The following is a 19,037-nucleotide window of genomic DNA, read 5'->3' as shown; positions in this document are numbered from 1 at the left end:
GACTCGGGAACCCTCTCGCGGTCTACTGACTAGAATATGATTTGTCATTATAAAATCCATGAAAAGTATAAAAGGATATTGTGCCGTTAGTCATTAATTGCATGTTATAATGAATATTACAACATTCAGTGTGTGATTAACGTGGTCTGAGACTAATGTTGTATCGTACTAGAGGGTATGGAAGGTTTACATAAAGGCTGCTTCCTTACACCACAGTCTCCGCCATATCGATAATAAGTAACCCTTACGCCAACAAACTACGTACTATACACCAATGCCCAGCGTACCGTGCCTTTTATCATATTCTGGCTATTCGATGACATCGATGCCAATAATCAATGTTTTTTATTATGTCCACAGACTTCATATGCTCACGCTGATTTATACAACAAGTTAGTCAGTTCGCGACGATATCGGAATTTCCCAGCAGAGTATACAGCTCCATTTTCCTGGTCGCTCATTTGGATGCTTATACCGCCATTATTCCAGAATTATTCGCTGCATTAGTGGAAAAATTTCAATCCATACCCGATAATGCCTCTGACCCGCGGTTGACGTTTCGCGTCAATATCACGTTCATACATTCACACAATACGCAGCTGTGTCACATTGCACAATGTGGCATAATGTGACATAATTTACATGCGTGGCATCAAATTTAGTGCAATTTTCCGGGCTATTCACCCAAGTGTATTTATACAGTTTGGATTCGTCGTATATTTAATTCTAATGAAGTGGGCACTAACAATTTTATATTTGTCTGTCTATCTCTCTGTTGCTGGTGTATACAGAATGATATTAGACTTTTATGCATTGTAAGCATTCAGTGTCTTCAAAATCGACATATTCAATGTGATTTAATTTTTGCATTCCTTCAACTTCAAGGCGACTCCTGTCAACAATACCATCATTTTGTTATAAAGTAGTTCATGACGTAACCGACAGCTTTATTGAATGTTAAATGTGTTAAAGCTAACGTCATAGTATGTTACAAATGTTAATGCTAATGTTATTGTATATTAATTGTGATATCTCAGCACTGTGAGTAATTCAAGACCAGTGACATCTAATAATTTGTAATTAACGTCACCGGACTATATCCATATGCTACTACTTAATCATTTACAAGAACAGCTAGAAAAAAAAAACCCTGAGATAAATTGACCGTAAATTGGCCGTATTTCACCGGTTACGTGTGACCATCTGTCATTTATCACACTGTGGTTGCTCCTTTAGTTTTACTCTCTATATGCAGTAAGGCTTTTATTATATTAAGCACCGGTTTAAATTTGTCTTTTTTTCTCTCAACTCTTTCGTGTGCATTAAACACTGTGATGTATAAAATTAACATGGCAAATAATCACTCAACTCACCTCTGTAACACTCGGAGCCTCTACAATATGCAAATATTCATTGGATCCCAAGTATTCATTGGACCTCAATTATCAGCCACAAACAATTATGCAAAAAACATTGCATGTCTTCCAGGTCTATACCCATTCTGGATAAACTCATAGTTCCCGGCGCTGAATTCGCCGCAGTTATTTTGTTGGCTGGTTTTTTTCCCCTCCATGTCTGTTATATGGGCTGTCGAGGACGGCTTAATATTCCAACACAGTGATCGCTCAAGCTTTATCTCTTCGGAGAATCCCACATAATGACGAACCAGCCCCAATGTTTCCATTAAAGATGAACGTCGTCGAAAAAGCCATTAGTGACAAGCGAAATAAGCTGAGTATCGATCAGGCAATCGTAACTCCTCGATAAATCGGTAGACTGATTTTTACACCACTTGCATAATTGAGCGATGGACTGATTAAGACTGCGCGTCGTATTAATTTGCCGGCGCATGTCAAAGGACTTTCACCGCCATCGCCAGGACACTGCTTGGATAGCATACAGAATGAAACCAAAGACAGACCTTATATTCAGGACTACAGCAGCTCAATCTATCTGGGCAACGACTTTAAACAATCGCAGGCTCTACAGTACCCAGTGGAATGGTCCATTTTTGTACTATCACAGAGAACATTCTACTAGCAGACTCCCTCAAACGCTGCACTTGTACATCCACTTACGTACAATACGAGAAAGTCGATCACAACATAGAGACATCAAAAAGAGTACATGCAGACAGGAGAAAGAAGAATCAGTCAGGTCTGTTTGATGCAGATCAAATATCGCACTTTTAACCTTTACACTATTATAAAAACAAAACTTGAACATAAAGTCTGTTGTGTGAGTAATGCTAGAATGTATTACGTTATTATAAGTTACTAATGTTTCGTATTAATTATAATGTCATCTTAGTCTAACACAATATTTATGTTGAATTACTAGAATATCTGTGCTATATTTAATAGAATAATCCGCTGCGATGGCCGAATATAATCTGTTGGGATGGCCGAATATATAATCTGCTGCGATGACCAAATATGTATAATCCGTTGCGATGAACGAACATATAATCAGTTGCGATGGCCGAATATAATCTGTTGCGATGACCGAATATAATCTGTTGCGATGGCCGAATATATAATCTGCTGCGATGGCCGAAAATGTATAATCCGTTGCGATGACCGAACATATAATCTGTTGCGATGACCGAACATATAATCTGTTGCGATGGCCGAATATATAATCTTTTGCGATGACCGAATATATAATGTGTTGCGATGACCGAATATATAATGTGTTGCGATGACCGAATATATAATCTGCTGAAATATCACAATTCACATTCTAGCACTCAGGCAACATACTTTCGGTTAAATTCAAGTGATAATTTTGAGAGTACAAACGGCGAGAGTAAAATATAGTTCTGTATGGATGCTGGTTCGATATAGCACTATTAATCTACAGAAGAAGCGAGCAGTTCTTTTTGGTGCAGATTAAATTTTGCATTTCTACTCACTATACAAAAAGCAAGACTCTGATAGTTCTTCATGTATGCACAAAGGTGAATAAATCACACTATTAATCATTTTAAAGTAGTTCATTATACACAGGTTACAGATCGCATATTTGATACACTTTCTTGCGTATAGATGGTCAACATCAGCGCGGACGTTCGCTAAGGTGACACAGCCAACCTCGTTTCTAGTCTTGTGGTTGGGAACAATCATCTGCTCCAAGCAATCCACGTAACGTCGGACTGTCCAGCGGGTTGGCGGACTCGTACATCGATACTTAGTCGGCGTGATTACCCGCGCCGCTGAAAGCTGTCCTTTCAGGAAGACCACTGAAAACCGCAGCCTAATGTCCTTTACTCGAGTAAATTGGCCCTTGATCCTAGAGCTCTAATATTGAGAAAGCATCTGACAGAAGACGTCTTCATACAAATTAACTGAATGCTGTCACATCTCGACGCAGGTCCACCCTTAGATACCCACGCATCGCCGTCTGTATATAGAGAAAACCGAGACAATCAAGCACAACTCTTCATTTTTGTTCCAAGTCCCTGGTGCTTTTGTGCTTTCCGTGCATCCACAGGCTTTTCTGTACTATATTCCATATATATATATATATATATATATATATATATATATATATATATATATATATATATATATGACAATACAAGCTGGTGGCGAGAGCAGACGTGTCGGTTTGAGCTCCGCTACTCTCACTGAGATGGGTTAGTCGTTCTGTTAGGTGTTCTGTTGCAAGGCTGTGACTTTGTGGGGATTTTGAAAAGATGACTAAGATAAAAAAAAACTATCAAGCAGATACTACCGTTGTTTGTTGAAATCCATTCGAGTTTTCAGACAAGACATGCAGGTCGAGCCCTAATCTTCAGGGCGTTGTGGGAAGTATACTTTAAAAATGGCGTCCACGAGAACTGACATGGACAACTCGGACAAACATTCCGGGACTAACAAGAGAAAGGCAAGCAAGCTTTTACAAAATCCCATCTTGAAGAAAGTAAACTCACTTTGACACACCATCAATTAGCAGTGAGTCTATCTATCAATCAAACCCTATGCATGCAGGCCTTGTAAATTTAGAAGGTCTTATTGAAAACCGGATTCAAAAGCATCTTGATATCTGTATTCAACAAGCTGTAAAGTCAGCAATGAATCAAGACATGGAAGTGATGAAAGAAAGTGACTCAAAAATGTCCTCTCTCGATGTTGATTTAAAGACTACCGTTGAGAAATACTGTCAAAGGGATAAGCTTATAGAAAAATACCACGACCAAATAGAGAAGTTATCTGCGGAAGTGTCCTGTTTGAAAACTGCTCTTGATAAAACCACATCGGAACTAATTGTACTCAAAGAAGAAAATGCTTTATATTTTGACCGTGCTGAACAGTACAGCAGAAGAGAATGTTTGAGAATAAATAGTCTTACGCTACTGGAAAATGAAACTACAGATGATGCCATTTGTAGACTGGCCAGAGCCGTAAATATAGCCATCTCCAAAAGTGACATTTTAAGGCCACACTTTATTAGAGAACAGAAAACGCAAATCATTTACATCATATCGCAAACGAACAGTTATTACAACCACGAAAATCTCCCCATATGACGCCTTCCAGATCAAACGTGTATGTAAATGAGGATCTAACGAAGTTTAGCTTTTCTTTATTTAAATCTTTGCTAAGCCTGAAAAAGGCAAGATTCACAGCGCTTGGACCCATGATGGCAATGTATTCTTTCCTGCGACAGAAAGCGCAGACAAGCAACCCGCCCGCACTGAACGGGATACAAAAGACTTTGTCAGCTTGTAAGACAACATTATGGTTGATGCCAGCACGCTTGTATGGAGCTACCTGGTGCAGTATTGCCCGCACACTTGCATTGTACGAACCCTGTCCTACTCAACAAGTTTCAAATCCGCAAGAGTTTCTTGGTTTACACAGAGCCTTTAGTCTTTGACTCGTGTGGTAATCTATATATATATGTATATACATTGGGTGTTTCACGTACATTCCAGATAGCTTCGGAAACCGTCCAATCCAAGGCTTAGATTAAATACAGCACTGACCATGTCAATTGACTTTAAACATGTAATCCTGAACACCTCACGGAAAAATCCGAAACGTGACCATGTAAATTGGACTATCATTATTGCAAAATGGATCCCGTATTTGATTACAAACTAAACGCCACCGCATGCTCGCTCTTAAATATTGGTTATATATTGTCTACAGTATAAGCGGACATTTTAAGTAAACACTTTCTATGTTGTTCTACCTCCCGCTTGCTACTTCCTCCTGCGTGCCGCAATCTGTAGTTTACGTAGTAAAAAAACATCTATTTTCATCTTCGCGTTAAATATCTTCTGAAATTTGTAACTCACCAATACCTTACATATACTGCTAACGTCCTGCTTTTAGACTAGACCCAATAAAGCAAGACAATCAAAGTTCCACAGCCAAAACATAGTTCGCAGACCCATTTCGCAAAAAAAAAAAAAATACCAGCAAGCTTTGCCCATGTAAAAACACAGGATATAAACGTGAAATAAAAGAGTTAATCTGCCATCAAAGAACATCAAATTGTATACGCTGTTTCTAAAATATGCATGATTCATTCACCATACATAATGCATCAAGAAATATATCCTGTTAGCTACGCCTGAATAATTTAACTCACATAATAAGTAAGAAACCCATCGTCAGTTACGCTCTAGTTTCACAGCTCGCTAACTCTTGGTGATGAAAGCTATGGACACTGCCTCTGATCCTGCTAGGTCTAGAGATGAGTGCGAACTTCAGTGTTCAAAAGAACCGTTACTTAACGGAATTCATACGGTACTTTTTAGACTTATGAACTGTTTGGTGTACGTACACATCAGGAAAAAAGGCAACAAGTCGCAGCACTCAATTCCATAGCTTGGACGGACTTTGAAGTAAGCCTGTGCAAATAATGGGTCAATATCAGCTCAATTCGGAAATCAATAACTACAATCATAAATCTGTAGTTTAACATATATAGTCCCAAGTGGATGTAGTGTAACTGACTGCATTAGGTGTCTTTAACAATAAATATAACCAATGTGCGAGTTGGCAGCCGATATTATAGTGCCGCATGTGGCTCGTACATTTATTCCTCCCATTACATGCAAACAAAACGTTATCTCGCTACAGAAAGTGAATTAAACTGCTAAAGCTTGTTGAGCAATGCAAACAAAAACCCACGTATATATTTCGGAATGACGCATAGGGTCAATCCTTCACGGATATGACATTTCGACATCCATGATAAAAATACGAGGAAGTATACTGATAAAAACGCACCTTTACTCAATGAAACGGATATAGTCAAGAAGCCAGTCCTGTAGTTAGAACAAACTTACGAGTAATTAATGTCTCTCGCATACATATGATTAAAACATAGGGCTAAAAGTTGTACAAACATATAAGAACAGAATTTCTAAATACACACGAGCATTATTTGGTTCAATTACTACTTGACATGTATGGCAAAGAAAATAATTATTTACTTATTTGATTGGTTTTTTACGCCTTATGTTCAACAACATTTCACTTATACCGCGGCCAGCATTATAGTGAGAGGAGACCGGGAAGCGCACGGGGAAACCCACGACCATCAACAGGTTGTTGAAAGATCTTCGAACGTGCGACCAGAGAGAAAGCCAGCATGAAGGGAGGTGTAACATATATTACTTCCACCAAACGAATTATCGAATTCTTTCTTATTGTCCCCTATATAGCAACAACGATAACAAAATATCTCGAATTTACTTTCTTTTCTGAAATATACATCAGGAAGAAATTCCATTCATTTTACTGATCCATTATTTAAATCGATAAAATAATCTACGAAATAAAGCCGTTGTGGACATTAGTGCTCGTCACTTATCCAAGTCGTCGCCTTACTGGTTTGGTGTTGGACATAAATATATACATATTTCACTTTTGGGATCCTAAGATTATAATGTACGACAGGGTTTGACAATGCATGTTTCATATACTTTTATCGCAAGGTGTATGGTGTAATAAACTTCATTTCACAACTTCCCACGCAAAATCAGGCAGACTATATTTATGTAACAAGCGTATGTTATGTTTAGCGTAAATATCTCAACATATTATACGCATAAAACCATCTCGGAATGAGTGAGTGAGTGAGTGCTTGGTTTTAACGTCGTACTTAACAATTTTTCAGTCATATGACAATGAAGGAATCCTTAGAGTGCATGTAATGTGCCTACTTGTTGCAGGAGGGATTTCCACCGCTTTTTTTATCTAGTGCTGCTTTACTGAGACGCCTTACTGAAGGCAAGTAAGACGCCCCGCCCGAGCCATTATACTGATACGGGTCAACCCAGTCGTTACACTATCCCCTTCCTGCTAAACGCCAAGCGAGGAAGTTACAACTTCCTTTTTTAAGCTAACTCGACACAGAATTGACCCTGGATCCACCGCGCCCGAAGCGGACGCTCGACCAACTGTGCTATAAAGGCCGGTAAACCATCTCGGGCGACGCAATTTATATACATTATCATCAAATGCAACGGTGGCTGCTTAGCATTAGACTCTCGCGAGACAGTGTTCATATACAGTATGTCGTAGGTGTAGAAATATAACAACTGGATGCTACAACTTAAAAGGCTACAAATAAAAATAACAAAACCTGAGGCAAAACACATGTACATCGTCAAACAGCACTGCTATTTAAGATGAAAAGCCTCTCGCAATCAATCTTTGTTGTAAATTTTATAAAAAAACATGTTTCCCATCTATGAAATAACATGTTCTCCAAGCCTTTTCTAGAACCTATTACCGTATGTTTTCCAGTATTTCCTAGCACTTTCCAGGGCCTAATATTATATGTTTTCTACAACTTTCAAGCACTTTCCAGGACCTAATATCATATAATTTCCAGTAGTTTCAGGTACTTTACAAGACATAATACCGTATATTTTCCAGTAATTTCAAGCACTTCACTGGACCTAATCCCGTATGTTTTCCTGTATTTCCAAGTACTTTCCAGAACCCAATATCACATGTTTTCCACGTCCGCCTTGAAGTCGGGAGACTTGGGATCAAGCCCGGGTCGGGCCATATGAAAGGATTGTTGCTGTCTCGCTCAGCAATGAGAGGTCAGAGCTAGGAAACAGGACTGGTTGGCACGCTATTGGTATAATATGACTGGGTGGGATGTCAAGTCTGGTGTCTTCGACATGATAATTCAGTGGCGGCAGCACTTTGGCGGCATGGATTCGCCCTGCCACAAGAAGACGTTCCTCGTCGCCACATGACTGAAAAACTTTTTTTTTTGATTGGTGTTTTACGCCGTACTCAAGAATATTTCACTTATACGACGGCGGCCAGCATTATGGTGGGTGGAAACCGGGCAGAGCCCGGGGGAAACCTACGACCATCCACAGGCTGCTGACAGACCTTCCCACGTACGGCCGGAGAGGAAGCCAGCATGAGCTGGGACTTGAACTCACAGCGACCGCATTTGTGAGAAACTCCTGGGTCATTACGCTGTGCTAGCGCGCTAACCAACTGAGCTGACTGAAAAACTGTTAAGTACGACTTAAAACCCAGCGCATACATACATACGTTTTCCAGTACTTCCAAGAACAATTCAGTATGGGTACCAACCAGAAGAGAAGATTAATGAACAATTATTACCCATCTTACTTATAGGGCATAACACAACATAACTGACCATTCCCAGAAATCATACAGTCTTATCTCAAAATAAACTCTTCTTCAAGACGTCTGAAAGTCCAGTGGGAAGCCTGCATGGATGTTACGCCAATAGTCCTGACAGATCAGTGGTGCTGACATCAGATATGGGTATAATGCCTACTAAAAGCTTTTAGTAGGCATTATCTGGACACTGCTCATTAGCTCGGTAAACATCGTTTTACAAAGGATAAGATGTTACCATCACTGACCAGAAGCAAGTATTGACCAAGGCTATCTGATGGGTTAATACTGTCCTTCTATCAGCAATGGCGTATTCATCTTGCTCAAAAAAGTTCTACCGACAGGGTCAATCCTAGGTCGGGTCACACCTAAAACCTTAAAAGAGGAAATTGTTACTCGCTCGCTTGGCGTCCAGCATGAAGAGAATAGTGCAACGACTGGTATAATGGCTCGGGCGGGGCCGCTTACTTGTCTTCGGTAAGTCGTCTCAGTCAAGCAGCACTTGATAAATGACCTGCAACAAGGAGGCCACATTGCATGCACTCTAAGGACTCCTTCGTCGTCATATGACTGAAAAATTGTTAAGTAGGACGTTAAATCCCAAGCACTCACTCGCTTATTCAAAAAAGGCCATTACTATGTCTTAAGTAATGTTCGGGCGCTTAAAATATAATTGCTTCAGTGCATTGCACGGGTTTCATGGCTTTCATTGCCCCTTCTGATCCATTCTGGTTACATAGTATATTACCACAGTAAAACCCAACGGTACACTCTGACGCCATTCCCGTCGACCTGAACGTGTCCTATCCCAAATTCCCAATATCCAGAGCGCTTCTAGCACGCAGTATCTAGATTACCGATCTCAAGATATTAATGACTCCGACTCGTGCCGGAATCCCGATCTTAAGGTCTTTGCTACGACACGACTCGTGCATGAACCCAGTCTTGAGATCTTTGCCATGACCCGACTTTTGCATTAACTCTGATCTTTAAATCCTTGGAATGACCCGACTCATGCATGAACCCCTATCACAAGAGCTTTGCTATCACCCTACTTATCCAAGATCCCCGGTCTTGAGATCTTGAGAATGATCCAACTCGTGCATGAGTCCCGATCATGAGATCTTTGGAATGACCCTACTCGTACATGAACCCCTATCATAAGAGCTTTGCGATGACCCAACTCGTGTATGAGCCCCGGTCATGAGAGCTTTGCTATGACCTTACTCGTGCATGAGCCCCACGTCTTCTGGTCACGGACCGTCGCAATATTATCTGAATGCTTTAAGTAAAGCAATCATTATTAAAGTTCCAGTTCAAGGCGCGTTTCGTAATGTACCATTTCAGTCTGAACAGCGAAAGTAACGTGTTTTGTAGCGGGAGCGTTTAGCAGAGGTCATTGTTTATTATACGAATCGCGGGAATATGGCCGAAGGGAGGTACGGTTACAGGGCAAATAGGCGTTCCGGTTGTAACGTATCCCCCCTGTTTTTCACTACACACTTCGACTATCAGGTCACAATAGGCCTGTGATTAACAGTTTGCGGCCGACATGGCAATACATGCACAAAAATACATGTTCACGAGGCTTACCTATTAAGAGGTAACCTTCGGTAACCCACGACCGATCACAGGTTGTCCCGATAGTATGAGTTTATATATTTGTTTTATGGTTGTTTAAGGCCATACTATAGAATTTTCCCCTTTTTACATAGCGGTTAGATTAATATGAGTTGAGAAAACCCGGAGTGCCAGGAACAAATCACCTACCTTTGGTAAGTTACTGACGGATTTTCCCACATGTGACACACATATGTGCACACCACAAACTTATGTCCTCGCCTGGTTATTATCACCAAAACCCAAAAGCTGTGGTTGAGGCGGGGGAACAGTAGTATAAGTTAAAGTACCACTGGGTGCTTAATGAATACCGAACGGTGGTATATTGCGTGATGTGGTCCGAAAGTTTTCCTTATCCCATAGGCAACTATGAAACAGGCCTAATCCTCACCACAGGAAAATACATGTGCATTCTCACTGTCAACAACTTAACCCCAATCAATTACACCTTTTCAAAGGAAATGTTCCGCATAGCGTTGACTAAACACTTATTTGTAGGGTTTCTAATCACAATTATTCATTGTGATAAATACATACATTCATTCGGCTCTTCTGAGCCGTGCTTACCCAGAAACTTCCAATATCACAACGGAACTTTCCATATCACAACGGAACAATTCATTCATGAATTTCAGGCTGTAGAAATACTAGTCTCTCTCGAAACCAGGCACTATTCAAAATGGCTGTGACATAAAGGTAGTATATATATATGTCTGCTCAGTCAAATATATTCGCCGTCAAAAACAGCAACCTCATTATCAAAAAGTAGGTTGAGAACTGAGGTCAGCTGAAAATCTTACGCGGTCAGTAAATAGAAACAACGGACAGGTTCCTGTTTGTTTTTTCTTCATTACTGCGTTGTCTGTAGGTGGCCACCAAGAAAATTAATTGGCTAGCAAAAAAAGAGAGAAAACAGAGAGGGGGGGGGGGAGAAAACATTTAATAATTCGCATAACCATATACGCCCTAAATTCCCTTCAACGTACCTTACTTACACAACGTACACTCTGTAGCGATATATTTAAAACAGGATACAGATTAACACACAGTGAAACAATAAATCACCATTGCTCATCATGACATGACATGCGTATGTCACATGAAAGTATTGTCATATATAATTATACGAGAATGAAGGTATTCACTCATCTAGGTAAAAACACATATTCCACAACAAGGCTCTATCTTTTGAGCTGTATTTTATCTATTTATTTGATTTAGGCGGTACTCAAGAATATTTTACTTATATTACGCCGGTCAGCGTTATGGTGGGAGGAAACCGGGTCGTGCTTTTCAGCTATAGATTTGTATATTAGAATGAACCAATGTTACGGTATAAACCAAATGCCTTCGTCAAAGTCGAACTTGTCACATATACTGTCTTATCAGGTCCAGAGGCGTTATACACTCCAAGAATTAATCTGTAAAGTTTAACAGAAAGTCTGTTGTTTGAGTGATGTTAAAATGTATTCTGTCATCATAACACAATATTGTGTGATATTTAACATAATATCCCGTTAGTCTAATGGAATCTTTGAATTAACAGAATATGTATGTTATATTTAACAGCATACATGTAACATGATGCAATAACAGAATACAATCTCTCAGACAACAGACTTTCTGTTAACATCAACAGATTAATTTTTTCAGTATACACACCCCCGCGTGCTCCGTCTTGATTTCTACTTAGGGGTGTGCAAATACACATCACATTCGCATCGATATACATTGCCTCCCCCTGGATTTTCTATACACCCCCAGCCCAGTGTGTAAATGTCTCTGACCGTCACATAAATTTTTACTCGACACAGTACAAAAGACTCCGACTTGTCAGAGGTAACAAAATTCAGTGCGCGTCAACCCAATCATTTAAGTAAACACAAGATAAATACATGGAGTTGTACGCCATTAAGACAAAGTCCTTGGCCCATTTTCGTAAATCAATTTTTCGTCGGTTTTTCCGTACATAACGTAGCCTTATGGTACTATAACCTAGACAACGTCATTTACGAAAAAAGTTACGAGAAATATGACCTACGAAGTTTTGTGAAAGTGGCCCCTTGTTAGTAGAAATTCCTGAATTCCTGATATCTTACATGCACTCTATGTTCCTTCTTGCACTAAACAGCAATTTCCGCCGGTATGCTCTTTAACAATGTTTTCTTTCTTTTTTTTTACAATAAATATCATATCGTATAAGGACGACATTGATTAAAAACTCTATAAAAATATCCTTAAGAGTTAACGGTTTTGGCACTATATTCAAAACCTTCTCTCGCAAGGTGTTTAATATATATACGTCCTGCACTGGTTGATACACCATAGAAGGCGTTCAATTCCTTAACGATTATTCGAGCCATGTTTATTACAGAGGACGCTGGATATTTTGATACTTAAATTTCCCGGTCCTAACGGTATGATGGTTGCAATGTTGACGACCCGTTCGTCAATCATTCGTTCAACATGTATTTAACATACTGCATGAGAGACACAAGTCTCAGGCGATTTATGTTCAGTTATAGAGGGAACACACATATAGGTGTTAACAGTCCAGATGTTGTTATCTCCACGTTCTCCGCTGACGTATGGACACAGCTGTTGGAGACGGATGTCTATGGGTGGGTGCATGTGTGTGGTGGAGGGGGTGGGGGAGTGACGAAACAGGTTAGCGACAAGAGATAGTGAAAAAATGCGCATACCCACATTCTAAATCGTCGCGTATTATTTTCGAGACGAATTACACTCAACGAAACGGGATGTAATTGAACAATGCATAGGCCTAACCTCATACCATTGAACGGAAAACTGGTTTACCCGCAAAACGATCGAGCACGTGGGGCTAACATACAACTGTAAAATTTGATCGTACAGTATGTTTCCCCGTGCTGTTAAACAATTTGTAAATGTACTAGTTTTAGGGCACAGTGTTTATATGAACACAAAATTCGATGTATCTGACATGCAGTAGTAGCAATAACAATGTCTAAAACATTAAACACAAGGGTTCAATACGAAACCTTAACTTAATGGCTCAGTGAGAAGGCCGGGCCAAAAATTATATGCTTTCTATAACCAATATAATCACTTCTATTGATCCCCTCACACATCGTTTATTCTATTATCCATTGTCTATTGCACCACCGTTATGTGTAGTGTTGAAGGACGTCCAAGGACAGGAATTGTGTATATTGGTGGGGGGGGGGGGATGGTGTCTTGTATACTTCAGCTATAAGCATATAATATTCCATGTTGACAAAAAAAAAAAACCCCAAAAAAACCCCAAAAACCCCAAAAAACACATAATCACGCTGATACTTACGGAGTACTTTTGGCACCGGATCACACATATCCAGGTTAGAATATTGCCCATTAATACTAGATTGTTCTCCCTCAAGGTGGGGATTCCGCCACGTATCCCTGGCGCCTGGCAGTGACGTATTATCGAGGGATCCCCCGGTCAAGTTCTGACTGCGGCTTGGGACCATAGTCGAATTCTTTCTATCCACTCGGTAATTGAGATTGTTCAAAAAATCGAGCGATTCTTTATTTTTGATTAACTCAGGAGTTCTGTTTGGATCGGTCATCGCCTTCCTAGGCCGAATTTCCGCCCTGGCTCCATTTTCACCGCCAGAATCGCCCTGGTTGCCTTGGTTACGGCTACCGTTGCTACTGGCTTCCCTGATTATGGAGACAATACGATTAGCGTATATATCGTTTTGTAATAATTTTCTAAAGACGTCGATAGGGGGCACTTGTGACCGGCGCAGCGCTTCGATACTCCGGTCTAAGGCGATCAACTCTTTTTTGCTCAACTGCACATTCCTCGTCGTCGTCTTAATATTCTTACCATAGCGACCGCTGTGGTGGACCATGAGAATCTGAGACAGGGTGATCATGGTTAAGACGAAAAGAAACAAAAAGAGGAGAACTTGTGCCGCGTCTCTTTGCTTCATACTACCCCCCTTCCTCTTCCTCCAGTCCTCACGCCTCGAAATTTTTCGGCTGCGGCCCTCCGTCGTGCTGAATTTAACCAGTAATCACACAGCACAACACATGTATATGTACGCAGATTCACACGAAGAAACAACACACAGGTTCATCACATACTATATAGGTAAAACTCTGAAGTCTTGCCTCCTACGGTCGAATCATCTCGCCACGGTAAAATCCCGTCTGTTCACTGATGAGTAAGAAGAACTAACCCCTCCTCCTAGTCGACTACCGGTACCGTAACTTCTCGGAGCCTGCCTGTGTCTTTGAGAGGCTGAACGCCTGCACGATTTTCCTGGTCGGTTCAAACCAAAGGCATCAAAACCCATCGATCCAATATCGAGGTAGCTCACAATAAATCGCTCCATATTTCCACCAAAGCGTACACGGCAGCCATATCCAGTGAGAAGAGAACTGATTTCTACACGTACTGAGTAGATCTAACCGGTCAGGTTAGACACAAAGATCCAGGAAATCCGTCGATTTTTCAGAGAGTGTCGCTCCGTCTACGCATCCTGCCATTACACTACACACACTCTACCAAGCTCTGCCATACTGTGTAACACACCAAGAGCCTACACATCTCGAATTTCCTATGACGTCGAGCGGGCATCAGCCTCGCTTTGGCGAAGGACGACTAACATCTGGTGGGAACCTCTGTACGCGTATACCCCCAGTGTACTGGCTTCAGTCCTTACACACTATACGGCTGCCGTCGATATACGAGCTATGCGGCTATATCATCTTTTAGAGGCGGAGACAGCAGTTAATTCTCAGCTGCTGTGATGTTGAAGCGTGGCCTCAGGGGTGATCTACGAACGTACACACCCGTGCCCCTATGAAGATATCAGAATAGTGTACACACACATCACCACGTGACTGCGCGTTACCCCGCTCCTGCTGTAGCGTGCATACTCTGGGGCAACTCATTCACTTAAACTGATGCACACAAAGGCCTTTTCACTCAGACTCGCTACTGTCATAGGATTAGTAGTGTCTGGCTGAATAACAATTAAATTCCCGTGCTCAGCGATACCCCCAGCGTTATCATCTCTCCCACCAGTCTCATGATTAAACGATATAGGTATTTCATACACACATGGCCTTCACCTTTTGTCCTGAATCGTGCAATATGTATGCGTAATACACCACAGACCGCCAGACCGAACCAGACCTTCCACCTCTAAAACAAATACATGTACACATCTACAACAGTACATTTATCTCACAAGATGTCAGTTCGTGAGGACGACCTATAAATCTACCCTATCTACCGCACGGTGTATGAAAAAGAGTCTGCAGTGACAGCAGTGTTCTGACAGAACATTACTATTCTATAGGCGAGCCTGTCTTCATAGATCATTGCCTATCAAAACATAAAGACAGCAGGCCTGTGTAACAGTCAAGTAGCATCAGAGTTGGATTACACACCTCTATTTTCTAGAAATGATAACAAATATACCGTGTATAGTGTGTACATCTACACAGCGTGTAAAACAGCGGAACCTCGCTTTGACATAGTCATCATTTTACATGTGTCAGCAGGTCTGAAGTTGTCCGCTTCAACAGCAAGCGTGTAAAACATAATTCACCTTTTATAGTATTGGTCTAAAATTCAGTTGGTCACGCAATAAAACAAGGCTGGCATATAGGCGAGTTTGAAGATGAGAATCCACCCATCTTCTGATATACAGCTTTTTGTACAACTTTTGCTGCCGCATTATATCAATGTTTCTCCTTTTCCATCTCGATATAAATTTGTTTATTTCTTCGGCAATCACTTGTGTATGGCGCCAGGGGGCGTGTATGTCGCTTATATTTAAGCATTTACATGAACAGTTAGAACAAAACCCTAACTCAAGTAAATTTCACTTGCTATACTTGTGATCGTTTGCCAACTATCACACTGTCGTCGCTGATCTGGTTTTGCTCACTATGCTGCAGTCTTATGATATCCTATATTTCAATCTGACGTCACAATCTGACGTCACAACTCAGTGTACCAATGCAGGTAAAGCTTATGTGTATCTATCCATATTTCATCAATCATATACCTACACAATATGTACACCTAAATACACATTTACCTTAATTAGCCAACTAAAGTAATTTCATATACACATGTTCTACGTCTAACCAACTGGAAGAGACAGCCGGAAGGGGCATCCTCTAGCACAGTCCAAGCCTGCATGGGGACCAACGGGGACTACCCTATCATTATAAAGTGAGACTTGACTATTTAACTAAAGACCTGTAGGTTTAGCTTAAGAAGTAAAGAAATACCAGTGAAGTTAATACAGGGCTTACTCTCACATCCAGTCAGCGGCAGCGAAGCGGATATATTTTTTAATGGAAATCAGTCTACCATGAAAACAAAATTATAACTGTAAGTTAATGGTCAGGTATGACACAGCTGCGTCAGCAGTTCCACAGTAACAACGGGTATGGAGCAAGAGCTCCGCTTTATTATTATCTATTTACTTATTTGACTGGTGTTTCACCCGGGAATAACCCACAACCATCTGCACGATGATGAAAGACCTTCCCACCTGTGATGCGAAAAGAAGTCAGCATGAGCTGACGATCGCGAGAGGCTCATGAGTCATTGTGCCTCGCTGGCACGCTACCCACTCGGCCACTGGTCCCATCCCTTTTTTCCTTGTGTTACCTAAATATGTATGTGTACACCGCAATACTGTGAGAGTACTTAATTTGTCATTGCGCTCCCTATAGCTAAAACCAGACAAAATGAAAAAAACAGACTATACAAATATAGGTAAATATTTCTGTATCACTCTTCAAAAAAAGACAAATTTAGCCGAACTACAGTCTTGAACCGTCAAAAATACCACGAGACTTACAGAAAAACAACCAGTCACAACGTTAACTTCATCGCTTGTCTTCAGCGAGCATTGCAAACATTTTTAACACATTTCATACACATTTTAGTATCGTTATGCCACGAGAAGTTTAGTTGGTGTAAGTTAAAACGATGTTAATGAGGACGACAATGCGGGAAAGTGACATACATAAGAGGAAGTACTTTTGGGTAGAGACTTTTCAGTTGATTTGCTAATAGGATATCCCTGGTGTATATGAAAGGCGGCGGTTTCGCCTGAGAAACTCAAGGCACAATTATTGTGATGATTCGCATTAAGCGTTAATAAATGATGCCCCATATCTTTATTTTAAATAGTACACTTGTTTCTTTAACGAGGGAACAAAAAAGAAAAAGGATCTTTGCAACTAAGCAGAACGACTTGGTCAGAAACTGCGAATAATTTGTCTTACGCACTGAGTATATGTGCAGACTTCCTGCAGCATATCTAAGCATGCACGTTACAGGGTTGTGTGTTCGAAACAAGGCCATAGTGAAAATCAGACCGAAGGGTGTATGAAAAAGAGACTGCAGTGACATGTTATGTACATGTACATAAAACACAGACCGAAGTGAATGTGCATGAAAACCGGCCGTAGTATATACGAAAACATATCGAAGTGGATGTACATAAACACCGGTCCTAATGTATATGACAAACAGACCCAAGTGAATGTGTACGACAACCAGCCGTAGTGTATATGACAAACAGACAGAAGTGAATGTGCATGAAAACCGGCCGTAGTGTATAAGAAAACATAACGAAGTGGATGGGTATAAACCCCGGTCCTAATGTATATGACAAACAGACCCAAGAGAGTGTGTATGACAACCGGCCGTAGTGTATATGACAAACAGACCAGAGCGAGTGTGTATGAAATCCGGCCGTAGTATATACGAAAACATATCGAAGTGGATGTACATAAACACCGGTCCTAATGTATATGACAAACAGACCCAAGTGAATGTGTACGACAACCAGCCGTAGTGTATATGACAAACAGACAGAAGTGAATGTGCATGAAAACCGGCCGTAGTGTATACGAAAACATAACGAAGTGGATGTGTATACACACCAGTCCTAATGTATATGACAAACAGACCCAAGAGAGTCTGTATGACAACCGGCCGTAGTGTATATGACAAACAGACAGAAGTGAATGTGCATGAAAACCGGCCGTATTGTATATGACAAACAGACAGAACTGAATGTGCATGAAAACCGGCCGTAGTGTATACGAAAACATAACGAAGTGGATGTGTATAAACCCCGGTCCTAATGTATATGACAAACAGATCCAAGAGAGTGTGTATGACAACCGGCCGTAGTGTATATGACAAACAGACCGAAGTGAATGCGCATGAAAACCGGCCGTAGTGTATGACAAACAGACAGAAGTGAATGTGCATGAAAACCGACCGTAGTGTACACGAAACATAACGAAGTGGATGTGTATAAACACTGGTCCTAATGTATATGACAAACAGATCCAAGTGAGTGCGTATGAAAACCAGCCGTAGTGTACATGAAAAATATACCGAAGTGAGTGTACATGAAAACGAGTTGAATATTATACATGAAAACATACCGAAGTGGATGTGCATGGAAACCGGTCCTATTGTATATCGAAACCATTCCGAAGTAGATGTGCATGAAAACTGGTCCTTATGTATATGAAAACAGACCGAAGTGGATGTGCATGAAAACCGGTCCTACTGTATATGAAAACCATTCCGAAGTACATGTGCATGAAAACCTGTCCTTATGTATATGAAAAACAGACCGAAGTGGATGTGCATGAAAACCGGTCCTACTGTATATGAAAACCAGACCAAAGTAGATGTGCATGAAAACCGGAAATAACGTATATGGAAAACAGACTGAAGTGGATGTGCATGAAAACTGGTAG

General features: G+C 40.7%; 1 protein-coding gene across 1 annotated transcript in view; it reads right to left on the bottom strand.

The window, feature by feature from the left end:
* The window catches only part of LOC135477566 (beta-1,4-N-acetylgalactosaminyltransferase bre-4-like), a 59,003-nt gene extending 44,014 nt beyond the window's left edge, over positions 1–14,989 (bottom strand). Inside the window, exon 1 of the mRNA XM_064757721.1 lies at positions 13,579–14,989. Coding sequence (XP_064613791.1) covers positions 13,579–14,212 — 634 coding nt within the window. The 5' untranslated portion in view covers positions 14,213–14,989. The remainder of the gene's footprint in view (positions 1–13,578) is intronic.
* Positions 14,990–19,037: the final 4,048 nt, after the last annotated feature.

This window comes from Liolophura sinensis, chromosome 1 (assembly GCF_032854445.1).
Source record: "Liolophura sinensis isolate JHLJ2023 chromosome 1, CUHK_Ljap_v2, whole genome shotgun sequence".
Taxonomy (NCBI): Eukaryota; Metazoa; Mollusca; class Polyplacophora; order Chitonida; family Chitonidae; genus Liolophura; species Liolophura sinensis.
This window is presented reverse-complemented; position numbering and strand designations above follow the sequence as displayed.